Genomic DNA, 22717 nt, shown 5'->3' on the forward strand with positions numbered 1-22717 from the left:
CTTCAGCCCAATCAGCTGTGTGAGGGTGGGTCACACGGATCAAAACATGGCTGCCCAAGAGGCACCAAGTACAGGGGAGAGGTTGGAGGTATTCAGAAGCTTGAGTTACCTGAGACAGGAACCGACGGTTATGATTACCTTAGTCACCAGTTAAGAATCGGGCACGAATGACATGGAAGATATTACACCAAAGAAAAAGATTTTATTGTTGTCTTAGTCAACATCCCTGGGTGAAACGAAGGGCACAGCATGAGGCTGTGTTCACAGTGTAACACAGACCTTCAGGAAGCACGTTTCCTGACTGGCCTGCTCAGACATCTGTCTTTAAGCCGGCAGCCTTCCAACTCCCACCCTTGCTATCTTAGGACTCGGAGATGCCAGTTTCACGCCACTCAGCCTGGCATCTGGGTTGGTTCTTCCCACATGGACCATGTGAAATTGTTATTCAGGGGAACTTTGTGTAGTTTGAGGCAAAACACAGAAGCCAATTGGCCATTCTAACCCCCCACCCGGGATATCTCCCTGGAACGCTTGGGCCTGTCACACATTCCTGGAGGGGCCGCCAGCACAGCTGCAGCCACAGCCGCCAGGAACAGGCCCGGCTCCCGCCCTGTGTGTGAGGGGAGGGCAGAGGCTGGAGGGCTTCCTCTGGGGGCCCTGGTGAGCTCACACTCACCCCCACGCGCACTGACTTCATCTGTTGGATGCTTGGCCGCGAGCCCAGGCCTTGTGAGGGGCTTTCTCCCAGAACAGGCCCTGGGCCACCTGGCCGGGGTGGGGGAGGGGGCAGCTTCGGGCCTGACCCAAGGCCTTAGAAACCAGAAGGCACATACTGAGCTCTTCAATGCCAGAGGATTTTAAGAAAAAAAGTGGGAGGGGGCAAGGGTGGTGGTAGTGGCGCTAGTCTGCTATTTAAAGGTAGAAAATGCAAAGAAGTAAAACTTTTCTCTCCATTTGTTCTTTGGCATTCCCATCAGAGAATTCCAGGAGGCACGCAGATGACATCATGTCTTACAACGGAGAAATCCCAACGATGCTGTGAAATGGAGTTGCTGCCTGCCCCATGTTTCCGATGGAAGCTGCTTTATGTTTATGTGTTTAAAGCTGTTTTATGTTACATTTACACGCGAGTTTAATATTCCTAAGTATCTACCAAAAGTAGATTACAATGCAAGAAGATCACACAAAATGAACTTCACTTCTAAGCATCGCAAACATTTGGAATAGAAAAAGACCAGGGATGGATATTATAAGAAATATACAAAAAAAAAGTTTGCTTAAAAAAAAAAAAAACAACCAAACGTTTTAAAGTTGATTTTTTTTCCCCTGAAGTCCAAATTATTGTGGTCTAGGTAACCATTAGGATAAAGGCTTCATTTGCTCCTTCCTTTGATAAGAATAAGTTCATGCATAACCGTATATCCAAGCGTGTGGTGCAAGAGACACTCACACATGCATCACACACACACACCAAGCACGTACACCCACAGGGACAGACACACCGCTGAGTTTTTGTTGTTCTAGGAACTTCGTATCCACGCTCAGTCTGCCACCTTCCCATTACGTTTAATGAATTACTTCTTTGGAGGCAGGACATTTTCTTCAAAGAAGCCCTGGTTGACGACATTCCCTGCCGGGAAGTATCGGGCCACCACGAAGGAAGACCCGTCGCTTGCAGATGCCTTCCCCACTCCCATCTTCTTCGTATTCTTCCACACCATGGCCGTGAAGTGTCCTATAGGGGCACAGGCAGGGGGAGAGGGAAGCAGGTCGGTTAGCAGAATCTGGAGAAGGACGTTTCAAAGGATTCTTGACCCCTGCACTGTCTTGTAAGGCTTGGGAAGCTTCATCTTCACGCACACCGATCAGAGGAAGGAGACATAGAACGCTCCGCCTACCTGGTTTTCTGAGGCATCACGTCCTCTCAATCAGCCACACAGATCCTCCTCACCCCACCAATTCTCGATGCCCAAAGGTTTCATGGTCTCCCAGAGATCACGACAAAGCTGAGTGACCCCAACAGTTAGGACGACACCCTACCAGCACCTGACTCCACCCCTCCGCGCAGACTGTAGTCTTCAGGGTCACTGATGATCTGTCTCCATGTTCTTCCCCAAAGACCCCTTTTTGTCTCTATCTTACTTGACATCTTAGGAACATTTAATAGGGTCGACTCCTCCCCTTTTCGAAGCACTCCCCTCTTTTAGTTTCCACGACGCTGCCCTCTCGGGGCATCCCCATCTCACCGCCTCTTCTTCCTCCTCTTCCATCTCACTTGTAAACGTTGGAGGGGCTCGCGCTTCCCAAGGCTCAGTCCTGGGCTCTCTGTTTTTTTCTTGCTGTCCTCTTTAGGTAATTTCATCTTTCCCTGGCTCCCAAATGTATTTCTCCAGCCCAAATCTCTGTATTCCAGATACAACTACTTACTTGACATTTCCACTTGGATGACTCATAGGCAAACCTATCCAAACCTCATCCTTGATTTTGGTTCCCCGCCCTCCCCATTCCCCCACCGCCAGAGTTGCTCCTCTTCCTCCCTTCCATTTCCATTAATGGTCCCCTTATGCACACAGCCCTAGGGGTTGGTCTATATCCCTCCTTCTCCCACATTTCTCCCTCAACAATGCATCATTCAGTCTTGAAGATTTGAACTCCAAAATACATCTTAAGTCCATCTACTCCCCAAACTTTGGTCTCAACCACAAACTTTCTCACTTGGACCACTGGGATAGCCCTTGATTGGTTCCCTAGCATCTGCCTTTGCCTCCTCTAATTCACTTTCTACCAGAGTAGTCGGAGTAACCGTTTTGAGACAGGTCTGTTTACTTCCCTGCTTAAAAATCCTTCAACTGATTCCAACTGCACCTAGAATAAAAGTGAGGAAAGTGAAGGCTTTGGCCTGATGGCCTCCTTTCCATTCCTTGAGCACATCAGGTTATTTCCCACCATGGAGCCCTTACACACACTGGCCGTTGTGTGGACTGCTCTGATGATGACCAACATCATCTTGTCCCTTAGGCCTCAGCTTGAATATCACTTGTGCAGGGAAGCCTTTCACAGTGACTCATTTCCTGAACACCTCCCTCCCGAGATCATCTTATCATACCTTGTTTTTCCCCTTCAGCATTCTTACCATTTGCAATGTTATGTGTGTTTGGTTTCTTGCTAATCTGCTTGGCTCTTTGACTAGGCTATGAGACTCACAGGGGCAAGAATGAAATTGTTTCAGTAAATTCAGTACCCTGGCACAGCCTGGCACATGAAAAGTATAAACTAAACCTTTGTTGAATGAACGAATGAATGAATGAATGAAATGAGTGAATGAATGAAGAGGCATATGGAAGAACCATCTTAGACTTGGGTTCTGCCCTCACCGAAGTGCAGGCTTTCTATTTTGAGCTCTTTGAGACCTTGACAGGTTAGAGCCTCCTTCAATTTCCTTTGCTCTGAGCCAAACAGCCCAGTTCCTTCTCAAGCTACTGTTGACCCTCCAGACACTTCTATGGTTTGCTAAGCTGCTCAGCATCTCAGGCTCCCTGCCCCTCACCCACTGCTTCTTTCGAGCTTTTAATATAGCTCAGCTTCCAACTCCCCTTCTGCTTTGGGGTCAAAGAGTTGCTATAGTGGCTTCTTTGCTCAATGACCATTAATACTTCTGTCTCCTAGGAGTAGAGGTTGGGAGTTTATCCCTCCTACCTTCACTGTTGAGGACTCACAGAGATCCTTTGACAAGTCAATATTTACTTCCCTATCACAGAATGGCTTTCATTTGCTAAAACAACACTGAAGAGACTATGTTTCCTCTTTGAGGGTGGGCACCTCACCTTTCGTATTGACCACAACATACCCAGTGTTTGGCACAGAGCTTGGCACAGGTAGATGCTCAATAAATAACTGATGAAGAATGGAAGAGATAGAGGGAAGGAGGAAAATTGTGATCAGAGGAGCTAAGTTTCCCACAAGGCAGCTAAGAAAGAAAGAGGGGAACCACTTTATGTCCATTAGGATGGATATTATTTTTTTTTCTTAAAGAAGAGGAAAATAACAAATATTGTTGAGGATGTGTAGAGATTGGAAACCTTATGTATTGCTGATGGGCATGTAAAATGGTGCAGCCACTGTGGAAGACAGTATGGTGACTTCTCAAAAAATTAACTATAGAATTATTATATGATTCATCAATTCCACTTCCAGGTATAAACCCATAAGAACTGAAAGCAGAGACTCAGATATTTGTACACCAATGTTCACAGCAGCATTATTTACAATAGCCAAAAGAGGGGAAGAAAACCAATATCCACCAATGGATAAATGGATACACAAAATGTTGTGTATATACATATAATAAAATACTATTCAGCCTCAAGAAGGAATGAAATTCTGGTACGTGCTACCTTGCGGATGAACCTCGAAGACATCATGCTACGTGAAATAAGCCAGACACAAAAGGGCAAATATCAACGACTCCAGTTATGTTAGGTACCTAGAATAGTCAAACTCATAGAGACAAAAGTAGAAGAGTGGTTGCCAGAGCTTAAGGGTGGGGAAATGGGAGGGAAGGATGGGAGTTACTGTTTAATGGGTTCAGAGTTTCAATTTGTGATGACTGAAAAGTTCTTGGCGATGGTTGCACAATATGTGAATGTACTTAATCTCTCACTGAACTGCATTCTTAAAAATGGTTAATTTTATGGTAAATATATTTTACCACAAAATGGAAGGAAGGAAGGAGAAAGAAAGAGAGAGAGAGAAAGAAAGAAAGAAAAAGAAAGAAAGAAAGAAAGAAAGAAAGAAAGAAAGAAAGAAAGAAAGAAAGAAAAAGAAAAAGGGAAAGAGCGGTAGATAGTCACACTCTTCCAACCCGACAGTTGATATCTTCCATTGTGTCTCATGTATGGTAAGGACTGAAAAAATGTTCATTGATTAAATTGTGCGTTTTGCCCTACGGTTGAGCTCCATTTTTATAACTATTAAATTTAGGTGTACTTTTTTGCTTTGTCTACATCCATAAAAGATTTGAGATTACTAAATTGTGAAAATAACCAAACATAAACACTGATGAGTAGAGTTGCCGTGATAAAATCAAAGCCAGAACTAAAGGAAAGGAAACCCGAGGCTCAATTATGCTTCTTTATCATATATCTTTAGACTTGTATTAACCAATGCCCAAGAAACTCTGATTTTCACCTCAAAATAGAGGAGAAACACTTCTTGCCAATTCACCCTTGGTCCTTACACTTTTGAGTCACAGCTCCAGGCTTTCAGCAACTTTGCCAGATGTCACTGCTTCTAAAAGCTGCCTTTTTATTAAGGCTCAAGCCCTTTTCCACACCAGCCTTTTCTCTCAAGAGAACCACATGCTTTGGCTACTGACCATTCACTCTCTCTGCTGCCCAGACAAGGACGAACTGCCATTTATCCACCGGTTGCCAAGGAAGTGATTACAGACACAAGGTGCACATCAGCAGTTTGCATGCCTGTGGAAGCCTTTTCTTTTTTTTTTTTTTTTTTTTAATTTTTTTTTTCAACGTTTTTAATTTATTTTTGGGACAGAGAGAGACAGAGCATGAACGGGGGAGGGCCAGAGAGAGAGGGAGACACAGAATCGGAAACAGGCTCCAGGCTCCGAGCCATCAGCCCAGAGCCTGACGCGGGGCTCGAACTCACGGACCGCGAGATCGTGACCTGGCTGAAGTCGGACGCTTAACCGACTGCGCCACCCAGGCGCCCCTGTGGAAGCCTTTTCCAAACAGATGAGACTAAGTAATTTTTCCTCTGGCTGGGGAGGTCTCTGGTTACGGAGATAATTAAGTATGGGTATTCGGAGATGAGTTAAAGAACATGACTTCCTTAGCGACCATCAGATACACAGTGGTTTCTAACTAAATCACTTACAGTTTCTTCCCCACCCCCCACAAAAGGGATCACATCCTCTTTTCTGCTATGGACCCAAACTTGCTAGAATACACATTTGGAAAGCATATTAAGTATGTTACAGTATATTCTTGCAAAGGAATAACGTAAAACAGTAAGAAAGAATGAAAAAGCTCTTTTTGTATTAATAGGGAACAATCTCTGGCAATCTGCTGCATGAAGAAAGAAAGTGCAAAACAGATCATATATCTGACACATAAAAAAAAGGGAAAAAGAGAACATATTTACACAAAGGCTGGTATAAAATCAGAACAACTCTCGAATGATACCCAAGAAACTGGTACCACTGGTTGGAAGGGAAAGTTCTGGAGACCAGGGATGGAAGGAAGATTTTTTTACCTCATACAGTTTGCAAGTTTCATGTCATGTAAAAGTATTATTTACTCAGAACAAACAAACCAACCGACTCATTGAAACAGAAAATAACAAAGGAATTGCAAGAAACCATTTCTTTCTACACAACACATAGCACAGAACTGTGTCCTTCGTCACAAGATGCTGACCCAACGTGGGTGGGGATAGATCACAGGATATTTCAAAGGTCCTTCCCCTACATCATGGACTCAGGCCAGGAAATCCCTGTAAACAGCAGCTCTGGGGAGGCTGAGGCACGGGGAATGGGCCCGAGGATCTTGAAGGGTCTTGCAGGCTCTGACTATAACACCGTCCAAAGCCGTGCTTCTGTCTTAGGATCAGGCTGTCTCCCCCAGGCATTGCCCACCGGCACCTGGGACAGCACAGGGGCTAGTTGCTCTGAGGTTTTCCTCTTTCGGGCTGGGAGATGTGGGCCAATAGGTTGGACAGGCGGTCAGTGATCAAGGAAAGTTGAGTCCCATTCCCAGCTCTGACCCTTGTGAGATTCCCACCTTGAAGCAGGGGCCATGGAAAAAGCATCAGACTGAGGATAGGAGATATAAAAGAAGACTCTTCCTCTTTATGGCCTCAGTTTCGTCCTCTGCAAAATGGGTAGAATAAAGCCCCGCCTACGAATGGTGTTGTGAGGCTCACGTGGCCGTGGCTGTGGAGGCACTTTATAATTGTCAAGTGCCACGCACATGAGCAACGCTAACAACTCGCTCTGACACATGTCTGATTGCTCGCGAGTCTTGCTCATGGGGTAAGCAAATCCAGACGCTCTGAAATAAAATGTCTTCTGGACGCCGAACTTTACGAAAAGAAGACAGGTCTGCGCATACATCCGTAAACACTGGTAGGAAGCTGTTCCTGTTCCCTTCCTCACCCCTTCAACTGAACTGCCATCCAACCATCAATTCTTACTTAGGGCCCTGACAGCGGCCTCCTTGTCCCCAGCCCGGGGAGCTGAGAGGAGAAATGCCTCAGCAGATGCTTCCACCTCTGCCCCACAGTCCTGCCTACGCTGTCGAAAGAACCCCTGCCCAAAAGGGTGAGCAGCAAACCACAGGAAACAGTGACTGGCTCCGACAGCGACAGCGTGTCACTTCCTGCTTCGGAAGAATGCTCCAGGGGGTGAGAGGCCATAGTGGCCCCACCCATGGGGGGATGGGGGAGGGGAGAGGGAAGGGGGTGGGCAGAGAACCCCCTTTTCAGTTTCCCTGGTGCCTTTCGGTCAGAGAAACTCACAGCCCCTTCTGACCCATCCTGGGCCGCAAGTGGATCTGAGTCGGTTCTGAGGAAAGAGGGTGTCAGGTGAGGGAAGCCTGCTGAGGGGCAGGAGGGAGCCCAGAGCACAGAGCAGCTGGTGGGGCTGTAGTAAGCTGAATGTTTACCGCTCACTCTGGAGGCCTCGCAGAAAAGCCGATGCCAGTCCCACAGCTGGCCCTTCCCCGCATCTAAACACCAGCTCTCAGAATGTCCCCTAAAGGCCACCACCTGGCCCCTCACGCTCCGGGACGGGGGAAGCACAGGGAGTCAACCCAAGTTCACACAACTGACAGTGCTGCAGCCGAGAGCAGATCTAGGCTCTCTGCTCACCTGAACCCCAAACTGGAGAGAGAAGATGAAGGGGGAGCCTGGGAGGCTGTAGGTGTGGGAAGCACTTGGGAAGGGTGTTGGGGGAGGGGGTGAGTGGGGAGGGAGTTAAGACCAGGAGGAGAGAGTGAGCAGTTTGGCCCTTTTCCTGAAGAGAGGGCTTTCGAATATTCTGGCTGTGGGCCCAGGCTGGATCGGAGGGGAGCAAGACTGGCGGTAGGATGATGGGCCATAGCGCCACTCCTGGGAGGAAGCACTGAGCAGCAGTTAAAATCCACAGCCTCCTGTGACACACACACTCTAGTCATCCGGAGAACTTGGAGCTGGTGGGGAGGGAATCCGTGGCTCGGGTGTTCTCAGATAGAGGGGGATGTGTGCGTGTTGGGAGAAGTGATGGCGAAAGAGAGTTTTGCCCTTTGGGCAAAGTCATACAGGAGAAATACGGAAGAGGTAAAATAGGAGGGAAATGGCCGCTTTTCAGAGCGTTAGTTCCTTTCCAAAGTGCAACCCTGCCCAGGACCAGGCCACTGGTGTGATCCCATCACTCACCAGTCCCAGAAGTGAAGCCGGGCTGCTGGAAGTTGTAGTTCTTGATTTCACTGTACCATCTATCAGCCACCTCCTTTCCTGCAGGGAAAAGACACTGCTTAAAACTCAGCAGCGGGATTGGGGCACCTGGGTGGCTCTCTCTGCCCCTCCAGAGCGCGTGCTCTCTCTCTCTCTCTCTCTCAAGATAAGTAAACTTTAAAAAAAAAAAAAAAAACCAACACCTCAGCAGGAAAATCAACTCACTCACTACTCCTTTCCATCTTCTCCCGTTAACCCCAAACCACCCACCCCACAGTTAGATGTCTGATAAAGCACCAGTGAGCCGAGATAGGGACTCCTGCCCAGGAGTGTATCTAGGCTGAAGAGAGAGCTTTGTTGGAGATTGGGAAGAGCCCTGGCCTGGGGTTGGAGGACTGCCTCTGTGTCCCTGCCCTACCACCAACTTGCTATGTAATCCTAGGCAAGGCCTTCCTCTCTCTTGGCCTCCGTACAAGGGCTGACTGCAACGTACTCCAAGGGCTTCTAATGATGCTCTGAGTTTTCGGGAGACTCTGCCCTCATCCCACCCGAAGTCTGTCTCCTGAAATATCCACAGGAAGAAAGGCAGTTGGGCTGGTGGGCCAGGGTCTCCACTGCAGGCAGAAGGGTCCTCACCTAGAGCATCGGCTGGCCCCCGCCGGGCAGGTGCTGGTAGGAGAAAACCCCCAGCATCTCTCTGGGAGCTGTTGGTGTCGGGACCACAGCCGGGAGCCTCAGATCCCACAGCAGTTAGTCCCACTCTGAACTGTGATTTGTGCATGAATCACCTGGGGCGCTTGTTAAAGTTCTGACTTCAGGAGGTCGAGGGTAAAGGCTCTGAGTCTGCATTTCTTGGCCGGTGGACCACACTTTGAGTAGCAAGACCTTATACAACAGAGGCTACACACTGGCCTCACCCGGGGAGCACCAAAACGTTGCTGAGGCCTGGGTCCTGCCACAGCCTGTATCAGTGTCTCCGGAGGAACCGGGTGTTGGGATTTTTTTAAAGCTGCAGAAGATCCAGGGCGGGGATGAAGACAGCCTAACGAAACAGAGATGGGGAAGCTGGGGCCAGAGAGGGTAGTGACTCACTCAAGGCTCCACGGGGAGCCAGCGCAAGGCTGGAACCAATCACATCTGTTCCCACCCCTTCGGTGAGACTTCTCTCCCAGGCCCACCAAAGCCTGAGCCTGGAAAGGAGGCCAAAGGTGCCCACCTTCCTGGGGAGCATGCGCACACCTCTCCCGGAGGCCCGCTGCTCTGGGGAAACTGGGAGGCCCACAGGGCCTCCCCCCCCAGGGAACTCCCAGGAATGTCAGGCCCCAGAGGGCACAGTAGCTCTCTCCAGCATTTTCCTAAAAAGCCGGACAGCCCTGTCCGAGCCAGGAAGCTCAAGAATGTTTGGTCAGTGTGGGGGAATCATCATTCCAGGCTGTGACCTTGGATGGAGGAATTGTCTTTCTCATTTTTTTTTTTTTTTTTGCTAACATGGAAAAAGCTCAATTGCATTTTTCTGGTGATAAAAGTTAATACACCAACACTTAAAAGAAAGAAAAATGTGAAGAAAGTACAATTCTTCTGTAGCTGGGGATACTGAGGCGCCCCCAGGGTCATGCTGAAACCCTGCACAAAAAGGGCACAGAAATGGATTTGTCTTCCCCGCCCCCATTCCTCAGCTGGGAGCTCTTCCGAAGGGGAGGGCTGGGCAGTCTGACTCATCTCTGTGTCCCTGGCACCCAGCACAGACCTGGCCCTGAGCCGGCCATCGGAGAGTTTGTGGTGACCAGCCCCTGGGAACAGAGGCGGAGGGTTCTGGGGCGCCTCTCTCTGGGCCGGTAGCACCAAGGCCACACGGGGGAGGGTGCTGGGGCCAGAAGGGGCCTGAATACTGGATGTCCCAGGCCCAGCTCAGGCGGGGGGGGGGGGGGGGGGCGGTTGGCAGGGGGCAGCTGAGAAAGTGACCTACCTGTCTGATCATAGGAGGCCCATGCCAGGTTCTCTCCGCACTGGCCGCGACTGGACTCCGGGCTGTGCTTGAGGATCCTCGTGCTGGCCAGGGCCTCCGAATACCTGCCAGAGTCCATGTACTTCCTCAGAGCGGGTGCAGCCCAGGGAACCCCAGAGTATGAGCCCTAAACTGGTGTGGCTGAGCTTCCTTCCCTGCCCCAGGCTAGTTGCACAAATCAGGAGCATCGTGCCAGCATCTCTTCTGAGCCCCCAACAGTCTCATTTCACAGAGAAGCAAACTGAGGCTCGGAGGAAAAGGACCTGCCTAGGTTAAGTGGCTCAAGGATTATTCAAGCCTGGCTGCCTCTGCCCCCCAGTCCTATGTCCGTCCAGCTACCCCAGGGCCCCGCCACGACTGCAGCCACAGCGCCACGAAAGGTCAGAGTCAGCCGGGGCTCTGGGGACACTCACTGCTGGGCCTCCCGGTTGAGCTTCTTGCAGAGCTTCAGTGGGGGGACGCCGTGCTGCTGCCGGTACTCGTTGTGGGCCTTCAGGACCTCATTATTAAACTGCTTGGAAGCTGCAATAATTTCAAAATGGAGAATGTCTCAGTGCAGAGAAAAGACCCACCAAAAGCACGATGGCAGGCTTCACAGTGACGCCCAGCTCAACCCTCAGGCTACAGGGACCGGCCGCTGCTGCCCTTGGGCACCGGGGCCAACCGAGCAACAACGATGCCCTGCTTCATACCCCTGATGTCACCTTCCACATCTCCGCACGTCTGCACCTCACGGGTCACCTAGGGCCTTACGGACCACATTAGGGATTTGGGTCTTTATCGGGGCAATGGGAAGCGACTGAATGGACGCAGGGGGCTGGGCTCCTGAGATCTGTGTTTCTGAGAGATTCTGCTGGCCGCTGGGTGGAGGATGGGCCGCAGGTGCACAGAAGACGCAGGGGGGGCGTGGGCGGGGCAGTGAGCAACGGAACCCGAACCGCTGGGAAAAAAATGTGCGGAGACTGGATATCTCAGACTGGACCCACAGGATGTGGTGGGGACCGGGAAGAACAGGCGTGGCTGTGGTGAGGGTGACAGGGACAGGTGAAGAAGGGGAGCAGGGGGGACAGCACCAGGGAGGTGGGGTGAGGGACAGAGTGGAAAAGAATGTGGTGGTGTTGGGGAGCAGGGTGGGGTCAGCTGGACCCAGGGGTGCACTGAAGGGAGAGGTAGAGCCTGGGCCCAACTGGGTCATGACCTCAGAAAGGACGAGGTGAAGGAGGCTGGAGTCAGGGAGAGAAGAAGTGGGTGAAGGCAGAGTCAACAGTAGACAGAAGTCACAGCAGTTTGGATCTGAGATGGAACCCCATCCATCCCACACCTTCCATCCGTCTCCCCGCCACTTGTCCATCCATCTTCTGATTCATAATCTATCCAGCAGCAGCAGCAGCCAGCCATCCACCCATCATCCACGCATCTGTTTGTCTGCTCTCTGAGCGCCTTCTCTACTCCAGGTCCTAGATTATGTGTGAGAGGTCCAGAGACAAATGTCCTGCCCTCAGTGAGCTCGCAAACAGAAGGGAGACAGCTTTGTACACAGACACTAGCAAAGAGTACGAGAGGGCTAAGGTGCAGGTGAGCAGAGGGCAAGGGGAACTTGGAGAAAAGCAACCTAACGTGGGCCGGGGGATGGGGAAGGTGGCCCCTTGGATTGAGGCCCCAAGGATGCCCGTACAGGAGCCAGTCAGGCTGACTGCAAAGTCACTGAGCACCAGCCTTAGGCATCTGGGAGTGCCCCTCCGTGAAATAGGGTGAGTTGGGTGGGTTACGAGTAAGAGCCATGGCCGGGAGGGCGGGGTGACACTGAGCTAGTCCCATCTGGCGGGACCCTTCCCTGAGGCTTGGCTGTGGGCAGCAAAGGAATAAAGTGGAGGATTGAAAGAAGCGCCACTCCTATCCCTGCCCCCAGCTCATTCACCAGGCTGCCTGTCCTCTCCTCTCCTCTCCTCTGCTCTTTTCTTCGCCCCAGAGGCTGAGATGACCCAACAGGGAATCTTCCTCCCCTTCCTCAGCCAGATTCCCCATGTCCCCTGGGGCTTCAGATCAAATCCCACTGGGTCTCTGAGGAAAAGCAGAAGGAAGGCTTGCCCTCAGGGAGCTCTAGGCTAAATGCGGCCCTGAGAGGTGAGGCAATGCCAGTGGTGGCTAGCTGCCCGAGGGGGTTCCAGTGACCTGAAGAGTTAGGACCCTGGGGGCCCAGCACTGCCTTTCCGTGAGGTCTGGTCACAGCAAGGCGCCGGCAGGGGGAGGCGGGGCTGAATGGCAGGACTTGGGAGGCAAACACGGGGGCAGACACGGGGACACTGAACAAAGGGGTGATGGTAGCTGGGCACAAGGCAGAGGCGGAGCTGCGATCTGAACTCTTCAGGTCTTTGTGGCCAAGAAAGGGGCCAACCCCTCGTTGGTACGAAAGGTAAAGATTTCAGGTTTATGGGAAGGAGGAAGAAAAGGGAAGGTACTGTTTGGAGATCTGTTGTACGACAACGTGAGTATACTTAACACTACTGAACAGTATACTCCAAAATGGTTAACATGGTAAATGTTATGTCATGTGTGTGGGTTTTTTTTTTTTTTACCACAATAATAAAAAAGATTGGGGGTTTAGCATGTTAATGTGGTATTTGGGATAACGGAGTCACAGAGGTTCTTAAAGAATCTCTCGGGTGGAAGCCATAGCAACTCAAGGGGACCAGAAGGGGTTCCTGTTGGTGATGTGCAAAGGAGTCAGCGGGGCGACTCGGCGGCCAGTAACCCACCAGCTCCCGGGCAGCGCACTGCTTGTCCTGCACGAGCCGGTGTCCAGCTGGTGTGCTTCACCCAGCCTGGCCCCAGCCTTGTCTGCAGGTGGCGACCATCGGTAGTGTGTTCAGAAGTGGTGACAAGGTGGAGAAGGGGCCGGAAATGGGGGTCTTATAAAGAATGGGTACAATGCTGGGTATGTTCATCCTGCAGATCAGACTTTGGAAGACACAGTGGAGGCCTCTGATGAATTCTGGGATCCACAGGGCAAAGTCGGGGTCAATGGGTAGAAAAGGCAGGATGACAGAGTTCAGCTCAGCCTAAGAAAGATCTTTCTCTCAATCAAAGCTTTCTAAAAACTGACAACCTCAAAAGGTAATGAGCTCTCCAGCACTGGGGGAATACAAGCAAAGTGATTTCTCTCAAAAGGATTCAGGCACTGGAGGCCAGTCAGATGACTTTCGAGTCCCTTCAAATCCTGAGATCTCAGAAGGTCCCATCAGGGTGGGGTGAGAGGAGACAACTGAATGACCCACCTCAGACTTCCAAGGAGTTCTGAGCTTCTCTGAGGAGAGGGAGTGATCAAGATAAGTGTATGTGTACATGCAGGGGCAGGTGTGGGTGCACGCGGTCAAGGTGGCAGAGGATCCCTATCTGAGGGACAGGCTTGGCGAGGCCCACACTAATGTCCCTTCCAGCTCCTATGTCCTGGGGAGGCCACAGTGGGACACCACAGGAGGTGCACGGGATTGAGTGGCATGGACAATGCGGACCATCAATGAATGGGGAAAGCTTCCCGGAGGAGGTAGTGAGGAGGTGGAGAGGCACAGAGAAAGCCAGGGCCACCGGGAATCTGGTGTATCCGGAGCTATGGGGAGGAAGGGGAGACAGGGGAGGAGTGGGTAGCTTAGATGAAGCTTGTTTGTTTCAAGCAGCCCTGAGTGCCAGGGTCAGGTTGCAGGGGACCCAGTAGTGCTGGAGGTCCTGCAGTCTTTTTGGCAGAGAGGGACATATAAGGCTGCTAGAAACTAGGTCACTGCACTCCCAGAATGTGGGAAGTAAAAAGAAACAAAAGTGAAAGTTCCTGTGCCCAATCTAAGCTTGGTGCCCAGAAGCCAAAGCTGGTCACTGTCTCCAGCAGGGCCAGTTTCCTGGGCCAGGGTTTCTAGAAAGGGGTCAGGAAGACTTTTTGGTAGGGGAAACTTCTCTCCCCACCCCTGGCTGGAAGGCATGGGGGCCCCAAGGCCACATCTCCCACTGGCCCCAGAGTCCCTCCCACCTCGGAGGCCAGTCCCCGCCCAGGTGGCTCTTCAGAGCAGGGCCTCCCGGAGGCAAGATACCACTTGTGACCACACCCAGCAAAAGGCACACCTCGCTCTGTAGGAAAACCCAAGAACACATCTACACATAAAGATTAAAAGTCAAAGAAAATCTCCCCATCCCCACATCAGGCAGGGAGAGCCCTCACAGCCACCCCACAATGGGGGAGGGCAGTGATTATGTCCTTATTTTGTAGGAGGGTAAACCGAGGCTCAGAGAGGTCATACAGGCTCAGGGTGCCGGCCCAGAATGAAGAAGGTATCCTTTCTTCTGCTTGCTGACCAACTATTTCTAGGTGCCAGGCCGGTGCACGATCTTATTTACTTATCACCCTTATCACCACCTTTTGTGGGAGCCCCTGGTTTTATTTGTGTGTTTGCTTGTTTGTTTTGATGAGGAAACTGAGGCTACTTCACAAGGGAAGTAACCTGCCCAAGTTCTCACAACTGGTCCAGGGGTAGTAGGCCCACGAAGGGGGAAACCCTGTCCTTAACCCCACACCATGCCCGAGGGCCACGACACAGAGGACAGCGCATAGAAGAGACAGCAGGGTTTCCAGATCCAGGAGGAGGATCAGGTCCGGGGAGGCTGAGTCTTTAGATCCCGAGGAGGAGGAAGTATGAGGAAAAAAGAACTTTCTCAAGAGCCTCCTCCATGCCAAGCCGTTTATGAACGACCTGTCTGAGGGGCCCCACATGAAAATCAGGGGCTTCAGGAGTAGAAGCTCCAGGGGGCAGGTGTGAGGCTTGAATTCAGAGCTTCTGGAAGGTGGAAGGAGCTGCCTGGGCATGGCTCTCTGGGGCTGAAAGAGGGTGGCAGGACTGGGCTGTCTCTGCTAGGGTAGAGGACACTGAACTGGGATGGGGACTCTTGAAGGTCTGAACTTGGGGCCCAAGCTTCTAACTGCCAGATAGACTCAGGTCATGCCCCTCCCTCTCTCCCTGCCCTTGGGCTAGGACAGGCTCCTCCCTCAGCGTTGAACGTCCTCTGAGGCCTCCCTGGGCCTGACTCATTTCTCTGCCCTCTCCAGAATCCCCACCAAAGAGGCCCATCAGGGGTCAGGGCAGGAATTGTGAACGAGCCCCTTCTGTCCCCTTGGCAAGAGGCTGGAAAGCGACCTAGTCCCGCCTTTGGGGCAAAGCTGGTTGTGCTAGTTTATCAGGAAGAAAAATTATAAGTTGATCAAAAAAAAAAAAAAAAAAACCACCAAAAAACAAAACAAAAAAAAGAATGAGTTCCAGATGGGTAGCTCTTGCTCTTTCAGTCTGGCTTCCAGGAAATTCAAGAGGCAAATCCCAGCTTTTACTCACTGTACGATCTGGGACAAGTTGCTTAATCACTCTGTGCCACATTTCTCCCATATATAAAATGGGGATAACAGTTTCTACCTCACAGGGTTGTTGTGAAAATTCAATGAATTGGTCTATGTAAATGCGTTAGAACAGTTCTGGGACATAATGAACAGTTACTAAATGTCAACTATAATTATCATCATCACTTTTGGGCAGAGATCCTTTGGCCTCTGGCCTTCGGAGAAACTGCCCTGTCAAAGCCCTTCCTAGATTAAAACAAATTTTTTTAAGTTTATTTATTTTATTAGTTATCTCTATACCCAACAGGGGTCTTGAACTCATGACTCACAGATCAAGAGTGTGCTGGCTCCTTCGACACTGCCAGCCAGGGGTCCCGCCCCTCCCAGATTCTAGAGAAAGCAGGGCTGCTGGTATTTAAATTGGTCTTTGATGACTTCTTTCGGTACCTCTGGGCTTAGACGTTTGCTGAATGAACGAGTACACAAACAAATAAATGAAAGTCCCACACTAGCACAGAGAAGGCACTAGGATGGGAGGCTTCTCATTGCAGATGAGGAAACCATAGAACAGGAACGGCTGAACATGTGAACTGCCCAAAGTCACACAATGAGTCCACAATAAAGCCAAATGTAAGAATGTCCCTCCCTTCGCCCTCTTCCCTCCCTCAAATCTCACACACTTTCCACTTCATATACGTCTTCCTCTCCCTAATGACAAAAATGATGGTCACTGAAGAGTTGCCCAATTGCTTACTGGAACAAGGATGTCCCGGAGCATTGGGCCCGGCTGCCCCTTTGCGGGAGGACAATACTCCTTGAAGGACTGAAGGAACCAGGGCCGGGAGAGTGCTTGCTCCGCCTACAAAGCGGCTGTCCAAGTTCCAGCCCCACTTGTGGCCCCTTGGGCCTGCCACAGGCACTGGGCAAGTCCCTGCCTCTCTGGGCCCTGGTTCCCCATCCGTGTGAAGGAAGGATGACATCTGTGGTTTTCAAAATATCTTCAAAGCAGGAAACCCTTTCTTTGAACTACTCCCCCCTCCTTTTTTTTTTTTTCAATAAAATCAACTGATGGCAATGACACTGCTGGGAGTGACCCAGCCCACACAGCCTCCCCTAGCAGAGGTGTGACAGCTCCACTTGGTAGAAAGTTCCTGGGCTAGCTGGTCCCCAAAGGCCCTCTGCTCTGACTTCCCTGGGTGCTGGGAGATGTGGGCGGAGGGACACTAAGATACTTAGCAATAATTGCAGGGTGTGTAGAGTTCCCTGTGGGGCTGGCATCTCGGGTGAGAAGCATCTGGGGAGCAGGTAGAAAAGCGGTCAGTGTGTCTGAGGGGCAAGCACACAGCTGGGAAGTCAGAAACTTGGGTTCACATCCCAGTCTGTCCACTTACTGGTCAAGGTGTGAACTTGGACAAGGTGAGTCAACCTCTGTAAACCTGTAAAATTGATAATAACTGCCTTGTAGCGCTGTTACAGATGTTGGTAATGAAATACCTAGTTTCAGGTGTGGCACGTAGTAGGAGCTTAATAATTGGTAATCACGATTATTAGGGGCTAGAGGCTTCTACAGAGCCCAAGGTCATTGCTTTTCTCTGCCTCCATAACACGTGCTGCAAACTGAAGGCCAGCAGGGAGACCAGGGCGAGGAGCAGGTCCTGGGAAACTCTAAGTGCTGGGCTGAGTGTCTTCTGGAATTTAAGCTGTGACGGTTGTTTGATACTTTTTTGGCAATGCCCACAACCCCAGGCAGCTCTGGAATATATCTGAGGTTAAATATTAAAAAGAGATTGGCCCCAGGGCGCCTGGGTGGCTCAGTTGGTTAAGCGGCCGACTTCAGCTCAGGTCATGATCTCGCGGTCCGTGAGTTCAAGCCCCGCATCAGGCTCTGTGCTGACAGCTCAGAGCCTGGAGCCTGTTTCAGATTCTGTGTCTCCCTCTCTCTGACCCTCCCCCGTTCATGCTCTGTCTCTCTCTGTCTCAAAAATAAATAAACGTTAAAAAAAAAAATGTTTTTTTAAAAAAGAGATTGGCCCCTAAGCGGTGATGAGGAAACTGAGGCCCAGAAGAGGCAGGGGCTGGCTCTTTACCCCGGTCTTTTTGGAACCACGTAAAGTCCCTGTGTGGATAGGTATCTGTGAGTGCTATCGGACGGCAGGCACAGGTAACCTCAGGCTGGTGGCCTGGAACCTCAAGGCTGGCCCTGTGCTGAAGGCCCGTGGGGCCCAGAAAAGCCACTTTCTCTTGAAGACCCTTAGGGGGGCCAGACACTACCTGGGGGCTCATGGTCTTTGGGACAGCCAAATAAAATGCATGTGGCTGTGAGGGAGATACGCCTGGACCAGCATTCTGGAAGGTCCCTGGGTACGTGGTAGGACCAGCTCTTACCTGCCTTCTGCACTGCCCTCCTCCTCTGAACTGGCCTGACTGTGCATCTCTAGTCCCACAAGGTGTCACCGCCATCCTGCACCCAGACTCACAAGGCTGGCCCTTCTTCACATTCACAGTAAGTTGATCACCAAGTCCACTTTTGGCTACTATCTCAAAAACCCTTCTCCTCCTCCTCTGCAGTCCTAGATGCCTCCATCTCTCTCTCCATCTCTCTCTCCTGAGTAACTGCAGCAACTCCCCCTGACCCCCACCTCTACCCTCCCCGTCTGGTCCACCCTGGCACAACTCTGGTCTTGCCGTGTTTAGATCAATGTCTTTCAATGGCATCCTAGGGCCCATGGGTAAAGTCCAAATCCCCAAGAATCTCCAGGAGGCTGCAATGGTCCCCTCCGCACAGATTTCCCCCTCCCTTGAGCTCCTACCGCTCTCCACCGGCACCTGCCCTGCGGCTAGAATCGCTTCCCACCTATCACTGGAGCCTATCCACCCTCCTCCTCAATTAGCTTTGTGATTCATTTCAATATCCAAATGAATACTCCTGAGGACAGAGGCCATGCCCTCCACAGCAGTGGGTCTGCAGCTTAAAGAAGAAGCCAGAAACAACTGATAAAAATATAACGTTAGAGAATTTGCGGATTTTCTCCTAAGGTACAGAGAAAGGAGTTGATTTTCAAAATGCTTTTTCACATCTGCCGCATTCTTGCCCCATCATCACCTATCATCCTGTTCTTTTACTACATGACAACTCCTTATGTCACCTTTCCATACTGGAGATCATAGGGGCTACCCACACTGTACAGATGGGGAAACTGAAGCACAGAGAAGGAAAGAGCCTTGTTCAAGATCACACAGCAAGTGATTAGCAGAGCCGGGGCTGAAGGCCAGACCCATCAGGGCAGGGCAGGAACAACGCCAGGGAAGGCCACTTATTCCCAGCATGGGTACCTCGTGAGTCTGGATCTTGAGATTCAAGAAGGGACCCAGCCTCACCCACCTGAGGATGACAACCCCAGCTTCCCATTAAGCAGGACTCCTGAACTCTGCTGGACAGCTGTTCGCTGAGAGCCTCCTGTGAGGCAGGAACTATGCTGGGACAGACATGGCCCCTGGCCACCAGCAGTGAGGAATCTGTGGGAAACAGGTCCATGGCTGGGGTAGTGTCCCAAGCTGACTGCTGGGAGGGCTGCAACAAAGAAGACCCAGAGTGGGGCCGTCCCTCTGGGGGAATGGGGAAATCAGGGAGGGGGTCCCAGCCCCTAGAAAGATGGGGAGGATTTGCCACTTCAGCGAAGTGGGAGAGGCAAGGTGGTGGGCGAGCACTGGAAAAGGAACCCCGGGGAGGGAGCAGCGTGCCAGCCTCCTAACAGCTGAGTGTAGGGGAGTTAACGGGTGACGACCAACTCTCAGGGGGTTCCAAGCCCCGCGGAAGAGTGTGTACTCTCTCACCTGTGGACAGTGGGATGGAAAGTGTTAGGGAGCGACAGGACAGATCTGCATTTTAGAAAGTTCACCCCGACAGCCACAGTGATGAGGATGCGCAGCCACAGGTCAGACGTAAGGGGGAAGCGCGAGTGTATATGCCCGAGTGGAGCCAGACAGAGCCTGGCACAGAGCCTGGCACCGAGGGGGCGCTCAGGGGAGGAGGGACGACGACAGAAGAAAAGGATGCTCAGAGCTGTCCTGAGGGTTGGTTGGGGCGAGCTGTTTTGCAGCCAGAGATGCTGTCATAGTTTGGAGGCTTTTGCCGATTCTAACTCTGCTCCAGAAACAAAGCAAAGCCACGCCTTGGCCGGACGCTGAGCGCTAATCCCCAGCGCCTGGAAGCCCTCCCTGACGCAATCTCTGGCTCGCAGACAGGGGGACCCTCCCTCGGTCTCGCCTTCCCTCCCTCTCTCGCGGTGGCCCGAAGGCCACCCCGGCTTCCTGGCTGCCCCGGAAACCGCCGGCGCCGAGCCCGCGGGCGCTTCGCCCCGCACGCCGCCCCATCCCGCAGCCGGGGGTCTCGCGGCGCAGCCGGAGCCCCGGTCCCGCGTGGCCGCGGCGGTCCCGCTCCCCGGGGAACCAGCCCGCCGCGGGGGACGGTGAAGGCGGGGATCCCCGAGCCGAGGCTCTCGAGCCGTCCCCGCAGCCCGCCCTGCCGGCCCGCGGGCTCACCTGACTTGCCCATGGCCCGCTCGGCGCGCTCCCCGGCTCCAGCTGCCGCTGCGCTGCGCTGCGCTCTCTCGCCCTCCCCGCGCCGCTGGAGAGCCTCGGAGGTGGCCCGGCGGCCGCAGCCCCTCCCCCGGCGCCGCCCGGCCCCCGCCTTATAAGGCAGCGACAGCTGCAGGCGGAGGAGCCCGGGGCCACCCCGCCGGCTGCCCGGAGGAGGAGGCTCCGCGGGCCCCCCACTCCGCGAGCCTCCCCGCCCGGCTTCAGAGAACTCTTGTAGCCAAGGGACCCCAGCGGCTGTCCAGGGCTCTCCAGGTGCGGCCTGGGAGCCCGGGACCTCCCGGATCTCTCAGCCCCGAGCTGCCCCTCTCGGGACGCGGAACGGGGGTAGGGCAACAGCTAAGGCGCTTTGAGGACCGTGGTGCTCACTGTCGCGCGTCACCAGGGGTTCGGGGCTCTCCCCACCTCGGCCTGGCCCCCAGAGACACTTCAGGCTCCGGGTGCGCCGCCTTCCCCTCCCCAGCGACACTGGGCTTCCCAGGACATGGCCTCTGGTGCGAGTCCGAGTTGGAGTTCCGGCACTCACCCCGTAACGCCCTGCGTCGACCCTCCCGGGGAGGCTGCCGCTGCCCTGCTCTGACCGGTGGGCCTGTCCCTCATTCCTATCAAACCAAGCCGAATCCCCCAGCCCTGAAGTCTGGCTCCAGACTTGTCTCTTCAAATCCTTAACTTCATCCCATGCTCCAGTCAAACTAAACTTTATATTCCCCAAACATGTAGGAGACTTCTTACCTCCTTGTTTTTGCTGGTGCTGGCTCATCTCTGCCCATTCAAGTCCTACTCATCCCTCAGGGCCTTTGGGTCCTTGTAACTTCCTTTCTTGACCTTGGGGGCAGTGGTCAGTACACACCTGGCACTGGGGAGACAGGGTCTCAGTCACGGCCCCACCCCTGTGTGAGTAGAGGACTTGCATGAAGACACAGCCTGAGTCACCTGTGTGACTCCCCAGAGTAACTCCTAATTAAAGGAAGCTAAATTTAAGTAGGACCTTTCAATAAATGGGCACTGAAGTGAACTGATTTGCTGATTTGCAATACCAAGGGCTTCAAATATCCAGTAGGGCAAGGGTCCTCTCTACTCCCTCCCCCTGTGTCAGGCTTTCAAACAGTGGTGGTGGAGGGTTAGAAAGAGTGGCCCACCCTGACTCAAAGGGACTTTTGGTACTAGGCGGAGATCCAACCTTTTATGTCCAATGCCCTGTCCCATGTTGCCTACGTCCCCCTTGAAATGACCAAATGAACCCAGTAGGAAGAATTCCATATCACCTCTAGAATCTGTAGAAAAGCCTCTCCATCTTAACCAAAAGTTCAAGGCCAGGAGTGGAGATAGCTGAGCACAGTGGAGCCACTCACTGCCTGTTGAGGGGGACCACCAAGTTTCACTCCCATTTCCTTGTATGGAGATGAGGGTGGTCTTGGGGTGGGGGTGGGGGGGGCGGAGGACAAAATCCCAACCTAGCGGCGTCTTTGGAGTCTGTGTGGGGTGGGACGTTGTGGACTGTAGAGCCGGCCTTAGCAGCAGGCACGTAGAAGGGCAAGTGTGCCGAGTGGGGTCAGGGCAGTGCCAAAGTTGCCCCCTTCCAAGGGCTGGAGGGGGAGCCACTGCCCAGCTGGTTCCAGTGGGTACTTAGGCAACAGAGACAGAGCAATGGCCACAAAGGTCAGACACAAGAAATGCTTGACCCAAGCTAGGACTTCTTTTCTGTCTTATGTCCTATTTAAGAACTGCTTACCTATTCCAAGATCATGAAATGTTTCTGTTTTCTTCTAGAAGTTTTAAAGTTTTAGCTCTTAAATTTAGTTTTAGCTCTTACCTTCATTCTAATTAGGGTGTGTAGTATGAAGTCAGGATTATAACTCTCTCCTTATCTGGCATATGAATCCCCACTTGACCCAGCATCATTTCTTAGATCTTTCTTTCCCAACTGGCCATATATATGTGGGCCCTCTATTCTGTTCCAGTGATCTATACACGTAGTTTTACATTAACACCACACTGTCTAGTTTGCTGCAGCCTTATAATAAATTTTGAAATCAAGTAGTGTAAATCCTCTTTCTTTTTCTTTTCAGAGTTGTTTTGTTCATTTTAAGTTTTTTGCATTTCCATACAGATTTTAGAATCAGCTCATCAATTACTGTAAAACAAACAAAAAACTTGCTGGGATTTTGATTGGGATTGCCATGAATACACAGATAAACTGACCCCTTAAGAAAATTGAGTTGCTGGTCCATCACCATGGTGTAACTTTCTGTTTATTTATATCCTCTTTAAGCTCTCTCAGTATGTTTTGTGGG

General features: G+C 51.9%; 1 protein-coding gene across 4 annotated transcripts; it reads right to left on the reverse strand.

Moving 5' to 3' along the window:
- Window positions 1-182: 182 nt before the first annotated feature.
- On the reverse strand, window positions 183-21198 carry GLIPR2 (GLI pathogenesis related 2). 4 transcript variants are annotated; one of them, XM_058694928.1, is made up of 5 exons: window positions 21156-21198; window positions 10870-10978; window positions 10418-10521; window positions 8434-8511; window positions 183-1735 (listed from the first exon to the last, which is right to left on the reverse strand). In XM_058694928.1, the coding sequence occupies exons 1-5, from the start codon at window positions 21181-21183 to the stop codon at window positions 1575-1577; spliced, it is 480 nt and encodes a 159-aa protein (XP_058550911.1). In that variant the 5' UTR covers window positions 21184-21198; the 3' UTR covers window positions 183-1574. The 4 variants fall into 4 exon arrangements, with proteins under 4 accessions (XP_058550911.1, XP_058550912.1, XP_058550913.1 ...); XM_058694929.1 differs by lacking the exon at window positions 21156-21198 and adding an exon at window positions 20370-20507; XM_058694930.1 differs by lacking the exons at window positions 8434-8511; window positions 10418-10521; window positions 21156-21198 and adding an exon at window positions 20370-20508.
- Between the last annotated feature and the right edge of the window lie 1519 nt (window positions 21199-22717).

The sequence above is a fragment of the Neofelis nebulosa genome, chromosome 12 (genome assembly GCF_028018385.1).
Source record: "Neofelis nebulosa isolate mNeoNeb1 chromosome 12, mNeoNeb1.pri, whole genome shotgun sequence".
In the NCBI taxonomy this organism is placed as follows: domain Eukaryota; kingdom Metazoa; phylum Chordata; class Mammalia; order Carnivora; family Felidae; genus Neofelis; species Neofelis nebulosa.

What these genes read in the sequence shown, in the direction of transcription:
- GLIPR2 (XM_058694927.1), bottom strand. Translation starts at nt 9,232, where the DNA reads ATGCACAAATCACAGTTCAGAGTGGGACTAACTGCTGTGGGATCTGAG. An exon ending in GTCCCTATCTCGGCTCACTG is followed by an intron (nt 8,512 to 8,748) that starts GTGCTTTATCAG and finishes TTTTCCCTGCAG; the next exon opens with GAAAGGAGGTGGCTGATAGA. An exon ending in CGGCTTCACTTCTGGGACTG is followed by an intron (nt 1,736 to 8,433) that starts GTGAGTGATGGG and finishes GTGCCCCTATAG; the next exon opens with GACACTTCACGGCCATGGTG.